At 39.3% G+C, this 18,255-nt stretch overlaps 1 protein-coding gene across 1 annotated transcript in view; it reads right to left on the reverse strand.

Moving 5' to 3' along the window:
* Positions 1-8,275: 8,275 nt before the first annotated feature.
* LOC310650010 (vomeronasal type-2 receptor 26-like) overlaps positions 8,276-18,255 on the reverse strand; it is a gene marked incomplete at its 5' end in the record, with an annotated part of 28,232 nt that continues 18,252 nt past the window's right edge. The window contains 4 exons of the mRNA XM_083378845.1: positions 8,276-9,222; positions 11,817-11,943; positions 13,079-13,306; positions 16,221-17,081. Of these exons, the coding sequence (XP_083234971.1) occupies positions 8,318-9,222; positions 11,817-11,943; positions 13,079-13,306; positions 16,221-17,081 (2,121 nt within the window). The 3' untranslated portion in view covers positions 8,276-8,317. The remainder of the gene's footprint in view (positions 9,223-11,816; positions 11,944-13,078; positions 13,307-16,220; positions 17,082-18,255) is intronic.

Here is an 18,255-nt window from a genome sequence, read left to right on the forward strand (position 1 = left end):
ATATAAATATGAATAATGTCTGCTTAAAAACAAATGAAAGGCACAGATTCATAAACTGTTCAGTCCAAATGACTGCTTATTTTTTTAAAATGTGACCTCCAAACATTCATGGAGATACAGATGGACCCAAGGAAAGTAGATATTTTTAGTTGAGACGTGTTTGAATACTAGTAGCTCAGGTTGGTAGTTGGGTTGTTAGCTTGATCTCCAAATCTGGCAATTTGGCTGCAAATGTTTCATTCCATTTGGGGGACTTCTTCAGTGTGCTTTGAGTTGTGCTCGTCTGTCAGAGCACTGGCCTTTAAATACCTTTTTGTGTGATGTAAATTGGTGTGGCTGTTATTTGTCTGGATGTTTATGAGTCATGGTCTGCTTTCAAGTTGTTTGATTGGCTGGTTGTTTCTGCTGGGCAATAGTCTTTGCTGTTTAAGTATTGTCCGTGTGATTCAAATGGTGTTTGTTTGTTGGGTTGCCTCCAAGTCATGATCTGGTTTCAGGTTCTTTGGTTGGCTGGTTGTTGTTAAGATGTGGTCTGATTTCTTGTGAGTGGTTGTGATTTTTGTTGCTGTGTGGTGGGGTGCCTGTTTGTTCATTTTAAATGACTTCAACCAGGATTGTGGTTGAAGTAGTTCTTTTGTTCTCAGTGGTTGGTAGATTGGGTTGATGTCAATGTGTCTGTTTATTGACTTATTGGTGGAGAACCAGGCTTCAAGGAATTTTCTTTCTCTCCTTGATTTCACTTGGGTTACAACTGGGGTCCCAGTTAGATCAAACTTGTGTCCTTCTGAGTCTTCATGGACAGACATGAGGGATAGTGGGTCATGTCTTTTGATAGCCAGGAAGCATTCATGCAGTCTGGTGAACGCTTCCTGGCTATCAAAAGACATGACTCACTATCCCTCATGTCTGTCCATGAAGACTCAGAAGGACATAAGTTTGATTTAACCGGGACCCCAGTTGTAACCCAAGTGAAATCAAGGGGAGAAAGAGAAGGGGGACTAATGGATAAACAGCTGTAAAAAGTAATAGAACTTTGTTTTTATATAAGACAAAAATAGGAAGCTCAAGAAACAAACTAACAGAAAGGCACAAGTCTCTTAATCTCTAAATCCTTTGACTATACATATAATCCCCATTTAGTGATTCAATTGGGACAGGAAACTTTGTCACTAAGTGGAAAATCATATGATTGGAGCAGACATATGATCTTACTTCCCATTCAATTGTTAAACAAAGTGACACAGATGCTAAGGAAAAAAAGGAGAAAAAAATACTGCTGGGTTCTCCATTAATTTTGTTTGTTGCAAGCTAGTTGCAAAATGCCTAACTGGCACGCCTGTGCCAGTTCTCCAACGTCAAAGAGAGACTACGGGACCGGCTTGTCTGCGGCCTTCGCAACCGAGAGTTACAGCAGAAGCTTTTCACCTGAGAGGTCCTATCGTTTTCGGATGCACAGAAGGAAGTCATGGCAGACAAAGCTGCTGGTGAGGCTGTACGAGCTATTCGGCCCACCAAAACTACACAACGTGAAGAAGCCGTCCACCACGAGGATGCCGAACACACAGAAGACCCTGAAGAAGACACAGAAGTCAACAAATTACACAGACAACCCAACCATCAGCGCTGCAGCAACAAGCAGCAAGAGACTACTTACAAGGCAGATCCCTTACCTAGATGTCCAGGTTGTGGTGGCCACCACCAGTGTTTGGACTGTAGGTTCCAGACAGCCACATGCCAGGCCTGCAGGAAGACCAGCCACATCGCATCCTTCTGCAGAGGTTGCCAGAGGGACCGGCCAGCGAATCACGAGTCGGATGATCTGACCAGGAGAGGTACCGGGCCCCCGGGACCATACAGGATGGGGTTTTGCTCCAGCCACAGAAGTGTTCGCCGTACCGGGGCCCTCTGCCCAATTAAGCCCAAGTATAGACTTCAGGTGGAGCTGCAAGGGGTCCCCTGTAAGATGGAGCTGGACACAGGCTCCGCCATTTCTATTATTTCCCTTGAAACATTTAATTTTGTTTGTAGTCACAGTAAGAGATGGGCTAAGCTCAGGCCCCCTGACATCATTCTAACTGATTTTCAGAATGCCAGAGTCACAGTCAAGAGTGAAGCCTCTCTAGGCATTAAATTTAAGGGGTTTTCAGGGCACCTGGATGTTGTCGTAGTAGGGGGACAGAGAATGAGCCTAATGGGGATCAATTGGTTTAATGCGCTAGGCATCCAAGTAACCGGAATCAACCGAACACAAGTCGTGAGTCTACCGACAGTATGCGAGGAATTTGCAGATGTATTTGATTCAGCTCGGGGAACATACACAGGCCCGCCAATAGCATTCAAATTAGACCCAAATGTAGCGCCAGTCAGGATCAAGCCTTGTAGGGTCCCATTTGCCCTCAAGCACAAAATAGAGACTGAATTAGATAAACTTGTTGAACAGGGCATGTTGCAACGTAGATGGTGGGGAGTGGGAAACTCCTATTGTAACACCACTAAAAGCCAAAGGGGAAATCAGAATCTGTGCAGATTATAAATGCACAATTAACCGGGCCCTCAAACAACATGCATACCCAGTCCTGGTAGTAAGCCACATCCTGGTATCCTTGCAGGGTGGCACCATTTTTGTGAAATTAGATTTGGCTCAGGCCTATCAGCAACTGCCTGTTGATGAGGCCACCACTGTAGCACAGACAATTGTGACCCACGGGGGGGCGTTTAAAGTAAAGTGCCTGCAATTTGGGGTCAGTGTAGCCCCAGGCATTTTTCATGGAACGTACACTCAAGGGCATTCCAGGGGTTTGCCCCTATTTTGGTGATATGTTTATTGCCAGAGAATCCACTGAGGTGCTAGCCAGGAGGCTCAGAGCTCTCCTGCAAAGGCTGCGAGAAGCAGGCCTCAAACTTAAAAAGAATAAGTGCAGTATTGGAGTCCCTTCAACTGAATTCTTGGGGTTTTGCATTGATGCTGATGGCATCCACCCTGCTGAGTCTAAAGTAAAAGCCATTCAGATGGCACGTAGCCCTAAAACAAAAGGAGAACTGCAGGCATTCCTGGGCCTCCTCAATTTTTACCACGCGTTCCTTCCTAACAAGGACGCAGTGATGGAGCTGCTTCACAGGCTCTTAGATAAAAATGCTTCTTGGAAGTGGACTAGCATTCACGAAAAAAGTTTTCAGGAATTGAAGGCACTTCTGTCGGTCAGTTCCACTATCACTCATTTCAAGGAGTCTAAACCAGTTTGCTTAGCATGTGACGCATCCCCATACGGGGTGTGTGCAGTCTTGAGTCACTTAGAGAAAGATGTAACTCAAGCCCCAATTGCTTTTTATTCAAGGACACTGTCCTCAGCTGAGCGTAATTACACTCAAATTGACAAAGAGGCATTGGCCATTGTAGCTGGAATTAAAAAATCCCATGACTACTTATATGGCAGGGATTTCACGGTCTTCACAGACCACAAACTGCTATTGAGGTTATTCACTACAGACAGACCGACACTCCACATATTATCCCCTAGAATGCTGAGATGGTCTATTTTTTATCAGCTTATACGTTTAAGCTGATTCACAAACCCAGCAAAGAAATGGGCCATGCAGATGGCCTGAGCAGGCTTCCACTGCCACAAGTTGAACCGGATCTGGCCCCAGTGGCCCACATTTTGTCCATTCAGGACTTGCCAGAGTTTCCCCTCCATGCAGGGGACATAGCTACAGAAACGGCAGCAGACAAGACACCAATGGGAATCCAGCTTTCTCTGTTTGGGGTGGCCTTTTGCCTCTGGTCATGGGCATGTTCTATCACCTCTATGTGGGGCTTCCTAGCTGACCACTTCATCTCCTTCATGCTGGGCAGGTCTGTAGCTCTGGGTGGTAGCCTAATGGACCTGCATGAGCAGCTGGCAGCCATGGTAGGTAGGGGAGGGGAATGAGCTCCACCTGCAGTCCAAGGGCAAGAACCTTGAGTGGCCGTGTGTGCCAACAGATAGGGCTCTGAGTGTTACCTCTGGCACGTGTGCCATAGGTTTGACACCACTGAACTAGGACATTTGACAAGGATCTTGAATAGAGAATATTTGAATGATTGAAAGTCACAATCATATTTTGTGAAAAAGGTTGATGGTGACATTGGGCACAATGATGAAGCCAAGAGATGTACTTGAGATTTTAATCAGTTTATTTGTGGTAGTATCCTGAAATTAGTTTGCTGATAATATGAATCTACCTTGGAATAGCAAGACTCAAAATTTACATAAATGGAGGAACCACCACACAATTTATTATAGGATAAATAGGAAGCATTTCTGTTAAAACAGTAATAAAAGGTACAAAGTCATAAAACACAGTAAGGTCTAAACATACTATACACAGAGACACAGAGAAGGACCCAAAAGAAATAGATTTCTGAAGGTATTCTAATAGGCCTTTTTTACTGAGGTTTTGTCATAAATTCTACCAGCAGCAAATTAATTTCTTGATATAGCCACTGAAATGTCAGTCAGTTTCTCTCCTCTCAGGAACTGCTTCAGTAGTTTAACACATCCCTTTGTAAATCCAAGATAAAACATTTTTCTAAATCACTCTTCCTATTTTTTTTGAGTGTCTCTTTTAATTAAGACATCAATTGGTTTCATTTGTAAATCTGTTGTGGAAACATATTACTTGTGTAGTCTGGCATTTTTAAATCCATTTTCAAACCTACCTCAGCCCCAGTCTCTATTTTGTCTGGGGTTTTTTTTCTTGCATAACATGAGTGGGGAACCATGGCATTTTTATGACTTGTGAACTTCAACTCCCTGAATTCCTGAGTCAGCCAATTCCTGAGACAGATAATATTAAAAGTAATTTGTGAGTACATTGTTCCTAAATAGCCTTAATATCTTCTATTGTCAAAGAACATAGTTCCACCGTATTAATGGGTCTCTTCTCCTTTAATTGTAATCTTTCTTTCTTTCTGCTTTCCTTCAGTCAATCAGCTATATTTTTCAATTTACAAAAGTTACCCATGGGAATATTTCTTAAAATTCAAAATCTTCATATATGCTTTTAACAAAATTTTAAACAACCCAAACCATAGGAAGTAATGTTTCAAATCCATTTGGCCCTTTAATTTTCCAAAATGAATGTTCATTTCCCCTTTTTGTTGTTTTGCAAAAATTAAAATTTGACCAAGTAATCCCTAAAATTACATGAAACGTCTTTGATCCTGGAAACAAGGACACTCCTAGTTTTATAAAAGTTGTCCTTCATAACACCCTTAAAACATAATAAGCATTTCCCCAAGTTTATTATAAAAGGAAATAAGCAAAGGCACTGTCCAAATATAGGCATCGAACTCAGACCCCTCCCAGCTCTGAGAGCTCTAAACTCCACTAGAGATTGCTATTTTATGATCTCTTTCCAGGGACCTGTGTATGAAGCAATCTTGTGAGGGATCCTAGTTCTCTACTTCATATGGAAAAGAGTTCAAAAGCTGACCATTTCCCCCAGCTTCTCTTTCTGCTGTAACCATCATTCTCATGGGGTCTTCTTCAGCCCACCTTTGCTTCTCCCATATTTCCTTCAAACATATCCTTAATTTCAGCATACCTTTTGTTTTTCGTTTTTACAAATTCTTCCAATGAAAGTTAGACAAAGTGCAGCTGGCTCTCCTAATAGGGGTGGGGGTAGGAACTGTACAGCTAGGTGATAAACATTTATAGGCAAGAGATCCATTTGTATTTCTTTCTGAAATGGTAGGAAGTAACCAAGTAAATGATAATGATTGGCAGCCTCCTTGAATGATAGAACATGCCAGGTGCTCCCGATTACTGCAAATGTAAGGAGGATATTCTATTGGTACTGAGCAATTGTCAAACTGCTAAGCTTCCACAGAGACAAGGACTAACATGATGAGATCATCTATGTTGATTATATTCTAGGCATTCTATCTGTATTTCATAGTTGACCATTACAGAACTAGTAAAATTACTAATTTAGAATTTAAATCCAGATATTAAATCTTTTGCACTCCTTCAAGGCCCACTTCTCACTAAGAATCTATTGATGACAGATATTTCTTCATATTCTTAAATATTTACATTCCTGTTCAAATAATGATCTTCCAGTCACAAACTGAAAATATTAGAGTATTTATCCATTACTCTCATTCAAGATTTGCTTACTTGTGTTTGTTTCTCATCAGTTAGTTTCTGACAATCTCCAGAAAGGTGGTACACAATCCTTGGTTAATACATTTAAGATAGGTGGCTGTAAAGTCTTGTTTAAAAAAAGCTCCAGCACTTACAACATCTGAAGGCAAGCTGTTCCACTGGTTAATTGTTTTCACTGTTTCTCCTTAATTAATTAAGTTTCTCCTTAATTAATCCTTAATTAATTTCCATCTATTGTTTCTTATCTTGCCTTCTGGTGCTTTGGAAAATAAGTTGACCCCCTCTTCTTTGTGGCAGCTCCTCAAATATTGGAATACTACTATCATGTCACTCGTATTCCTTCTTTTATGTAGACTGGCCATACCCAATTTCTGCAACTGTTATTTATATGTTTTAGTCTCCAGGCCCTTAGTTGCTCTTCTCTGCAGTTTTTCCAAAGTCTCAACATCTTTTTTGTAATGTGATGACCAAAACTGGTTGCAGTATTACAGGTGTGGTCTTACTAAGGCTTTATGAAGGGTATTCTTCATGTGATTTTGATTCTATTCCTCTGTTTATACAACCCAGGATTGTATTAGCTTTTTTGGCTGCTGCGGCACAGTGCTGGCTCATGTTTAAATGATTGTCCAGTAGGATTCTCTCACAGTTACTGTTTTTCAGCCAGGTTTTGCCTAATCTGTACTTGTACCTCTGGTTTTTCCTGCTTAAGTGAAAAACCTTGCTTTTTTTCCACATTAAATTTCATGTTGTTGGATAGGGCCCATTGTTCAAGTCTGTTAAGATCTTTTTGGATCCTGAGGTTGTCTTCTGAGCTGTTGGCAATTCCTGCCAGCTTAGTGTCATCTGCAAATTTGACTAGTTCCCCTTCTATTCCCTTATCCAAGTCATTTATGAAGATATTGAAGAGTACAAGGCCTAATATATAGAAAACATCACATCACATCACTACATCACATCACATCACAACATCATGATGGAAATCATCACAGAACAGCATACAGATCACCCAGAAGAAAAAGGTGGGGGGGGGGGGAGAAGGAAAACTACCCCTTCTCACCCAACAACCAATCATAACACAGATTGCCTCATGCAGAAGCCAACACTCTTCAACTAATAAACTATAACTGTGTGTTCTGGCCCATTATACACTACTGTTCCAGCTATTAAATTAAATATTTAATATAGATAGATATAGATATGTAGATATTTAATAGCTGGAATAGTAGAGTGTATAATGGGCCAGAACACACAGTTATAATTTATTAGTTGGAAAGTGTGGACTCCTAAATGAGGTAATCTGTGTTATGATTGGTTGCTGGGTGAGAAGGGGAGTTTTCCTTTTTCCCCATCTTATTCTTCTAGGTGCTTTGCATGTTTTTCTGTGATGATTTACCTCATAATATAGTGATGTGCCTGACTATCTTGCTTGCTATAAATATAGATATTAAATATATTTATTTATATACAGTAAAACTAAAAGTTAATGTCAACATCTTTGACTTCATTGGGACACCTGCACAATTTGCTAACTAAATATAAATATAAAAATCAGGCTCTGAGATATTTTCACAAATATTCTACATTGCATAGAAATAAAAATGTAAATGTATTTATTTATTGAATTTATTTACCACCCATATCATAATGAAATGACTCTGGTTGGCTTTCAGCATTAAAAAATTAAAATCCTAATAAATAAATATCTCAAAAACAATAAAAAATAGAAATTCCAATCAGGATAAAATTATAGTTAAAAGATGGGGACATAAGGAATAGAATATGTGAGGCACTGGGATTGAATTTTAATTCAATAAATACCTCGAGCGTGATGCTGCCCTGTTAGAGCCCAAAGCTATCTGGCAGAGCCAGGTCTTCAAACACCTATGGAAGGTCAAAAGAATGGAAGCCAATCTCTCCTCAGGGGGTACAATGTTACAAAGAGCAGGAGCCATGGCAAAGAAAGCCACTCTCCTGGACCCCAAGAGCCAGAATTAGTTGAGCAATGGGAATTGCAGCATGCCTTCTCTGCTGGTGTGAATAGGCTGGGCCAGTCTCAGTGGGGTGAGACAGTTCCTCAAGTAACCTGGACCATGCTATGCAGAGCTTTAAAGGTAATAACCAACACTTTGAAGTTAAAAATTTTGACAGAGGAAGAATGAAATAGATAATTAATCAACCCTTTTTCTCATTAGTTGTTCCCTTTTGTTCAGCTCAGGCCGAAAAATAATGATATAACATTTGGGGAAAAAGATACAACCCAAAAGCCCAGCGCCTGAAGCTAAAATGGAGAAAATCTCCACAGCCACCATATATTTTCCCTTGGAACTCAGGTATGCTGGGACAAAGGTCAACCAAACACTACAAAAGACCAACATGCTGAAGGTGATGAACTTGGCTTCATTGAAACTGTCAGGTAATTTCCTGGCAAGAAAAGCTGTGATGAAGCTGATAAGAGCCAGGAAACCCATGTAGCCAAGGACACAATAAAACATGATCACAGAGCCTTCATTACACTGCAGAATAATTTCTTCAGTCACTGAGATCATATCAACATCTGGGAATGGAGGGTTCATTGACAGCCAGAGAGTACAAATGCCTGCTTGGATCAGGGAGCAGGAAATAACAATAGAATTAGTTAATTTTTTCCCCACCCATTTTCTCATCCTGGATCCTGGTTTGGTGGCCATAAAAGCCAGAACCACTGTGATGGTTTTTGCCAAGACTGAAGAAACAGCCACTGAGAAGACCATGCCAAAAGTTGTTTGTCGGAGAAGACAGGTAATTTTTCCTGGTTGACCAATAAATAGCAAGGCTGAAAGGAAGCAGAGTAGGAGGGCAATGAGGAGAGTATAGGTCAGGTCCCGGTTGTTGGCTACCACAATGGGTGTCTTGCTGTGCCTCAGAAATGCTCCAAACACAAGAACAGTAGTCATAGAAAAAGAAAGTGTAGTACAGGCTAAACTGATCCCTAAAGGTTGTTCATAAGTCAAGACACTAATACTTTTGGGAATACATAAATCATGTTTCTTGTTTGGATAGTATTTTTCTTTGCATTTAGAACATTCATTTCTATCTGAAAAAGAAGAAATGATGCATTGCTATGATGTCATAAATATTCTGTATATCTCTCCTTCATAGAACAATCATTTTAGACATAAAGCTAATTTATGATTATAGATATCTAATCTTTTTTAATAAAATGCTATGATTATCAAAATTCCTGCTAAATTTAATTGGTACACAATTTTCATTTGTTTTCATCAACATTCTCTCTTTCTCCAGTTCTCATCTCTCAGCTGCCAAAAGAAATTAAACAACTATAGTCCTGGTAAATCATGGGATGAATGATTGAGAAAATTAGTAAAGATAGAAGAGAATATTTGTATCTCAGAGTTGAACTGTGGGTTCCTTAGTGCTCTTTGAGCTTGGTTGTTTTCTTGCTGATATTTGATTTCTAAACTAGGTAACATCATCAGTGCTATAGGGATTCAAGTTTGTTTCAAAATTAGTGAAAGGTATTGAGTGTAGGATTATGTTTTGGGAATATGAGGTAGATGTTAGAGAAAAATGGATCTGGTTGAAAAAGAGAAAAAAGAAAAGTAAAATTAGAATAATTACAGAATGGTTTATACAATTACTATATGCAAAACTGTTACCAGAGAGATTGTTCACCAAGAGAATTAATGGAAAGTGAAAGAAAGTTATTTCACAGAGTGCCACAGAAATGTGTGGACTTTCCCTTGGAAAATAGGACAAAGGATATTTGAGATAATAATACGTGAAAGAAATGTTAGATAGAAGAGAGTGCTGAAAAAAATAATTGAGATGAAGTTACTTTTTATTGTGTAGGTAAGGAATATAGTTGCAAAGAATGTAATGAAGGGAGGAAAAAAAAGCAGATCCACTCTGATGGAAGTAAAACATGCTGTGGATAGTGGGAAAGAGATCAAAACAAGGAATTTCTAGCAGCGTAAATGGAGTTAAAAATCAGTGTGAAATGATTTCAGATAAATCTGAGTTGGGGGAATGTTTGGAAGAGTATTTCCTAGATTTTTATGGGAATAAGTGTGATATTTTGAAGTCTCAGAGGTGCTTTTTCAAAAGGCAAACTCTGCTTTTCCTTGAAGATGTTTCACTTCTCATCCAAGAAGCTTCTTCAGTTCTGACTGAATGGTGGAAAATGGAAGGATTTATATTCCTTGCAGTAATCCGGTCAATGAAATCTTTCCATCATTCACCATTCAGTTAGTACTGAAGAAGCTTCTTGGATGAGAAACAAAGTCCAGTTGCCTTTTGAAAAAGCACCTTTGGGACAACCAGGACATGAATGACTAAAAATTTCCATAATCGATATGTTGAAGAATAGACTTGAAATGAATCTAATAAAATGGAAGTAAAATAAATTTTGTGGGAATTTAAAAAAAGGCAAGGATGTAAATGTTAATGTTAACATTGCTACTAAATGTTAAAATACAGATGCAGATTGCATGTGGAATGGTTACACAGCTTGTTTCTCTTTGTGTAAGGTTGTATATATGAATAATAATGGGAAGAACATCATTATTGTTCAGCTACATGGGGAAAAAATAAAAGTGAAAGAAAAATTACTGGATGTAATGGTATGTGGGAATGACTTTGGGAGACTGAACCCAGAGTCTGTACCTAGGGTCAGATAAAAGTCAGCATAGTCCACAGCTGTATAGTTGGCAGGGCAGTAGGGTCAGAAGGGAATTTCCCTAATTCCTTGGTCTATAAAGGTAAAGGAGGAAGAACTCTACTTTCAGAGTTATGAGATTCTGTTAATTAAGCCTTGCAATAAAAAAAACCGTCAAATAAAGCTCTGGATTATTTGTGTTTGTCCTGAGCAGGATACTTCTCTAAAAACTCAATAAAATGAGAATCATTTTAGTCTGGAAAGAGAAGTTATGAAAAAGAAGAAGGGACTGGATTAGGCTGGGGGATACAGAGAGAGGTGTTTGTCCAAATTCATCCATTGCATCCCTAAGGGAGACACATAGGGGCAACAAGTCATAATGTGAGTGAATCCTCCATTATAAGTCCCTCCCTTCTTGTGAACTATTTTTAAAGGATTAGAAAGAATTATGGAAGCCATGCTCTGTACACTTTCAGTATTCTGTTTTATTGAATAATAGACCTCAAAATTATGAAAACAAAATGAATAATATTCTGCTGAAGTTCCTATTGAAAGTTCCAAGACTCCAAATCCATTGGACTGCAGAAATTTTCATTATATTAGTTGTGTCCATTAGATCAGGATAGTAGAAGATACGAAAAGATTATCTAAACAGTGTTCAAAGATAGATACACAATTATAATGATGGTTCATAGATGGCAGGATGAGTGGTCTAGAGTGTAAATGAAGATCTAGTGACTTAATTTAGTCCTCATTATCATTCATCATCATCATCATCATCATCATCATCATCATCATCATCTTTTTCTTCATCATCATCATCATCATCCTCATCATCCTCGAATGACTAATTTATATTTGACTCTTCCAGACAGCAGAAATAATTAATCCTCAGGTTTGGAAAACATATTATTCGTATTTTAGAGCCCATATCATGTTGAATTTAGTAAAAATATATCAACTGTTGTATGTACTTATTTGTAATTGGTAAGGAGGTGATGAACATCTCTTACCATTCTTGGTTGAAACCCTTCCTTCTGGGCATGGGATGCAGTCATAGCAGCAAAATGGCTCTCCCTCCTTCACTTTTTTGCTGAAACCAGGATAGCAACTGTCAGTACAGACAGAAACAGGTATCACCTGGAAATTAAAGAGGAAACTTATACATCTGGAAGCTTTTTAGTACTCATTTGAAATGATGAGAATATGTCATGGACATCTTCCTAGTTTAGGTATAGAAATAATAGTTTGAAAAATTTTGTAAAAACAGTATAAATCTCAATTAATTATACTTGTTAAACAATTAAACAATTGCTATCATAACTTCAGAGAAGAAAGAAATTCTGGACTACTATGCTTAAGTGTAGCATAGGCCCACAGTGGACTGAAACCAATTATTGTTTCTTTATTATATTATATAATTATATTGTATCATGAGGTCATTATGCTCCACTTTAACCTAAAAACTGTTAATGGTTAGTGGATAATGGATAATCAAATATTATAATTGTGCTCTACAAGTTGGTTTTAATGAGATAACTTTACATTAGAATTTCCTTTTGTCCAATAATATGAATTTATTTATTTATTTATTTATTTAGTTTTTTATACCGCCCTTTCCCGAAGGACTCAGGGCGGTTTACAGGATATTTAAAAGAAAATCAATACAAAAGTTAAAACAAATTTAAAAAGATTAAATGAAACCCTGAGAAAAAAATAAAAACCCCAGTTAAAATTAAAAATAAAAATTAAAAATTCTCAGCCTGGGCCAGAGAGCTTGAAGAGCCAGGTCTTCAGGTCCCGGCGGAATGAACGGAGGTCGGGGGCAGTCCTAAGCTCCACGGGCAGCTGGTTCCAAAGGGCAGGGAGGCCCTACCCCTGGGTGTTACCCACCGGCAATCTTTAACCGGCGGCACCCTGAGAAGGCCCTCTCTGTGGGAGCGCACTGGACGAAGGGAGCTTGATGCTGGCAGCAGGTGTTCCCTCAGATATCCCGGACCCTCGCCATTTAGGGCTTTATAGGTCATCACCAGCACCTTGAATCTCACCCGAAGGGCAACCGGAAGCCAATGCAGCTCGCGGAGTAGAGGTATTACATGGGAGTATTGGGAGACCCTCATCACGACTCGCGCGGCCGCGTTCTGCACCAGCTGAAGCCTCCGGGTGGTCCTCAAGGGCAGCTCCATGTAGAGAGCGTTGCAGTAGGTCACGAGCGCATGATATGTCAAATTAAAAAAGGATGTTTGTTCAGAATCAAGGACAATAATTAACCTACCTCATTAAACCAGCTGTGCCATGTAATCATTTCATCATTGATGGTTAATAGTTTATGTGGAGGAGCTGAATGGTCCACATTTCCAACCTTTGCATGAAGAAATGAATTGTTTGGGAAAGCAATCAAATTGATAATGTCAAATCCAGCTGTTACAATCCCATTCTGATCAAAGGAGACCAGTTCTCCTGCAGTGTTGTTAAAAGCAACTTTTCTCAGGAAATAGTGGAACTAAATTGAAAAGAAAAATGAAAGAATTTGGGATTACCAGACTCCATGCCGATAGAGAACTGAGACACAGATATTTAGTTGCATTCCATGCACTTTTTTCTCATTGTATTGAAATTATATAGAAGATAGAATAAAGGATATAAATTAAAAGAATTTTTTATTGATATAAAACATTTCTGTAGCCACCCATCTCATAATGAACTCTGGGCAGCTTCCAATGTAAATTAAAACAGCATGCAAAATAATATTAAAAGTATAAAAACACATTAAAAACATTTAAAATAACAAAAACATAGTGCCAAGTCAAACCTCTCATGTACAGTCATCTAATCTTGTCCTAATGTTTGTGGGGGAAGCTTTATTGAAGCTAGGATGGCAGTGGTGGGATTCAAATACCTGAACATCTGATTCTCTGAGTGGATGCAGGCCTGGGACTCCGAGGCCGAGGACAGACTTCCGTAAGTGACATCAATGCACTTCCTGTGGGCTGTTCTAGGCCTGGGAGGTCTTCTCCAGGCCTCTGAGGCCTAGAACAGACTTCTGGAAGTGACATCAATGCAATTCCAGCAGGCTGTTCTATGCCTGGGAGGCATCCTCCAGGCCTTTGAGGCCTAGAATAGACTTCCAGAAGTGAAATCAATGCACTTCCAGTGGGCCATTCTAGGCCTAGGAGACCTCCCCCATACCTCTGAGGCCTAGAATGGTTGTCCAGAAGCAGCATGGGTTCAGCCAGTTCTCCAAACTCAACAAAATTTAGCTACCAGTTCTACTGAATTGGTGCAAACCAGCTGAATCCCACCACTGTTCTATAGGCCAGGTGCTGGCATGGAAAAGGCATGCTGTCTAGCTTTCATCTGAAGGCAATATTTAGGGGAAGGAACTAGGAGTGTTTCCACCCTATGTGACCTGGTAGAATGGATAGAGGTCCTTAAGGAAAGGCAGTCCTGTAGAGAACTTTGCCCTGTGTCACATCATGCTTCAAAGTGATGACCAGCATTTGAATTGCAACCGGAAGGAAACTGGAAGCTAGTACTGGTCGTGCAATAAAGATGTTACATGACCAAAGTTATGGGTCACTGTTATGGAGGGTTCTGCTGCATTCTGGACTAATTGAAATCTGGGCATACCCATGTAGTGTATATTGCAGTAAATTAAAAGGGAATGAGTGTCCATGAGCAAGGTCTTCCAGGCTAGGAAAGTTCATAACTGATGAACTTCACAAATGTTTGCAATGGTCCCCTTAGCCATGGTGCCATCTCCTCCTCAAACCGGTGCTGTGAATTCAGGAAGACCCCAAATTGTGTACCAACTAAGTCCAAGGAAGTGCTACCTTGTCCAGAGTCAAAGATGAAGTGTTATCTGGGCAGAGGGTGGGGGAAAACCAATAGCCATTTCATACAGAGAGGGTTAAGTTAAAATTGCTTCTCCCCACCCATATTGTTACAGTTTCCAAGCACTCAGCAGGCACTGCTACAGCATCAGTTTTCTGATTACAAGTGGAGATATCAATAGTAGAGCCAAGATTATTTTTTGTCACGTGACCTCCCGTTTAGACTACTGCAACGCTCTCTACATGGGGCTGCCCTTGAGGACCACTCGGAGGCTTCCGCTGGTGCAGAATGCGGCCGTGCGAGTTGTGATGGGGGTTTTCCGACACTCCCATGTAACACCTCTACTCCGCGAGCTGCATTGGCTTCCGGTTGCCCTCCAGGTGAGATTCAAGGTGCTGGTGATGACCTATAAAGCCCTTAATGGCTTGGGTCCGGGATATCTGAGGGAACACCTGCTGCTGACATCAAGTTCCCTTCATCCAGTGCGCTCCCACAGGGAGGGCCTTCTCAGTGTGCCACCGGTTAAGGATTGCCAGCAGGTAACACCCAGGGGGAGGGCCTTCTCTGTGGGTGCGCCTGCCCTCTGGAACCAGCTGCCCGTGGAGCTTAGGACTGCCCCCGACCCTCGTTCATTTCGCCGGGACCTGAAGACCTGGATCTTTGAGCTCTCCGGCCCAGGCTGAGAGTTTTTAATTGGGGTTTTTATATTTTTTAGGGATTAAATGTAATTCTTTTTAATTTTTCTATCAGTGTTTTAAGTAACCTGTAAACCGCCCTGAGTCCTTCGGGAAAGGGCGGTATATAAATCCAATAAAATAAATAACTAAATAAATAAATAACTAAATAAATAAATAACTAAATAAATAAATAAATAAATGGTGATAGAACTAAGAGAATTAATAATTGGTCCCCTAACTTTTTCCCCAACATTCCATTTAGTAGAATAAACTAGAAACATTCAAACTAGAGTGATTCTGACTTCTAAAGTCAAACAATCATAAAATCTAGAAAAACAGATATATTTTCAAATGAAATTCATGCAGGCTGTTAAATAAGCTTTCTGAAGTTATAATTATGAATTAAGTAACATTAGAAAGGTCCCAAGAGAAATCCATGGGCCATAATATAGTAATCAATATCGGTGGAAATTCCAAATAGGAGAGCACAGATTAGTTTTGGTGAAAAATTAGATGGAGTTAAGGGAATTGTTTTGTAACTTTACCACAATCTCTTGGTTCATATAAAGAAAAAGAAAAAACAAAACAAAAACAAAGTAGAGCAATTATGACTTCTAGAGCCAGACAATCATAAAGATATAGAAAAACAGATATATTTCCATATGAGATTCACGTGGGATGGAAAATAAGCTTTCTAAAGTTATGGGTTGGTTAATATACTGTAGGAACAATAGACATGTAGTAATGAATAACTAAGATAGAGGAAAAAAATGAAGAAGCACAGCATTCTGACTGAGGCATGATATTTTTTTTTCCAATTCTAGGACATCAGAAGTCAGTCAAAATAGAGATTCAGGGTTCCCTTTAAGCTCACGCTCAAAGTATTTTGCCTAATGAGGATATTACCTTGCAGAAGACTTGACTATGAATCTTCCTTCCTACTCTACCCATTACTGATCTCTTAGTATCTCTAGAAGAGGACAAAGCATGTAAAACATGAGCTATGGCATGAACAGCATTGTAAACACTGTAACTGTGGCCAGTCATCTCCATTTGAAAAAGAGTCTCAGGAAGGCTTTCCAGATCCTCTGTACCACTGCAAATATTCTCAGGGACATCACTCATAAGAACATTTGGGAATACACAGTCAAAGGCTTCTTGCCAGAACTGTCTGATAAATCCATCTCCTTTTGCGGTGAAGGGGTTTTGTTTTTCAGCAAATGATCTGAACTCTGGTAGAGCAGTAGAATGCATTGTGAAGGAAAGGGCACCATTGATTACTTTTACATCCCAAGTACGTTGAAAGGGCATTAAACTGAATGCCACTTGTGCTGTTATTATCCACACTATGCCTTTTGGTTTACTTCTCACCTCTTCTATGTTTGGAATATACTGCAGCCATAATAAATAGCTTATAGCAAGAAATTCTCCATTGTACACCACTGCATTAACCTTACTACCCATGACATGATCATAGATTTTTGCTCCCTGCTGAAGCATGCCATCAAATCTAGTGAAAACAGTAAATTTGGGTAATCGGAGAATGAAAGAAACACAAACCCCATTTTTGGAAAAAAGAGAAATTACTGTTTCTACAAATTGTTCTCCCTGGTCATTGTCCATGATAAGAATCCCAGTCCATGTCCAATTAAAATGCAGGAGCAGTGAGAGAATCCCTTTATGCTGAAGAGGTTGTGGGGGAACCATCTGATAAAATGAAAGCCCTGGGGTTTTATCATTCATTATTGGTGCAGAGCCATAAATGAGCTAGAGAGAAACAGGAAAAGGAGATAAGAGCAGCATCTAGAGAATATTTTTAAGTGTTCAAAATAATCAACCTACTGTATGTTGAATTAATAATCCTTACACCAACCCTTCAAAACTGTGTTGGCTGGCTCAGTGAGATGGGAATTCCAGAAAGGAATTTGTTGCCTTGTTGATATGGGAATTCCATTGAGAGAGTAGTTCTGGAAAAAATAACTGCAAGAAGTTGGAAGTCTGTTGTTTGTCATTTTGTGATGCTCCAGATCTGGAGGAAATACTGATATAAATTTATCTAAAACCAAGCAGTAGATGTGTAGGTGATGGATAACTGCTCTTTCATATCTTCTAAATATCAAAAGAGTATATATCATCTATCCTTGTCTTCATGCATGGCTACAACTGGTGGTTTTGATTACACACACAGGTAGACAAAAGGATTTGTATGTTGAATATCAATTTTTAAATGATTACATTTCTACAGTTGAAGGTGAAATGAAACAGTTACTTCAGCAATAGTCACAGACCAATTTGCAGATTTTACCTAAATTAATTTTCTTGCAACACCTTTTGCTATATAAAAAGACAAAATTTTATAAAGAAATGTCTAGCCACACAACTAATCATAATCTCTGTAATCACAACCATGGGGGAAACATCTCTGCCATATATCAAAACTCTAGCACTGAGGATGTTACCTAATTTGGATAATGAAACATCTGCAAAAATAACCAAGCAAGCTCAGAGAGCACCAAGGACATCACATATCAAAAATGTTTAGGAAACAACTTGAAGCTTAGTATAACTGCCAGCTCAATAATGTATAAGGCAACAAACTGAACACATTCAAAGGTTCATAAAGATATGCAGAGACTCTTTAAGTTCAGAAGACAAGGCTTTCATGTACAACACATAGCTTAAGGACTGATCTATGACAGTAATAAAGTTTTTATTTGACTTGATGTAGGACAAAGAGATGTAAGATTTATAGAAAATATCCAGTGTCAATTGGTAGTCATGAAATTACCTTAATTTTGCAACAGAGATGATTTCACCAGGGAAGTGGTACACATTTTACATTATGCCAGGTTTAATAAACTAAGAGAATTTCTAGAAGACTGACACTGACAAATTAGCCATGCTAAAGACATATACAATACAGTTCAAAGCGTTTGTGAAA

The sequence above is a fragment of the Vipera ursinii genome (assembly GCF_947247035.1).
Source record: "Vipera ursinii genome assembly, chromosome: Z".
Taxonomy (NCBI): Eukaryota; Metazoa; Chordata; class Lepidosauria; order Squamata; family Viperidae; genus Vipera; species Vipera ursinii.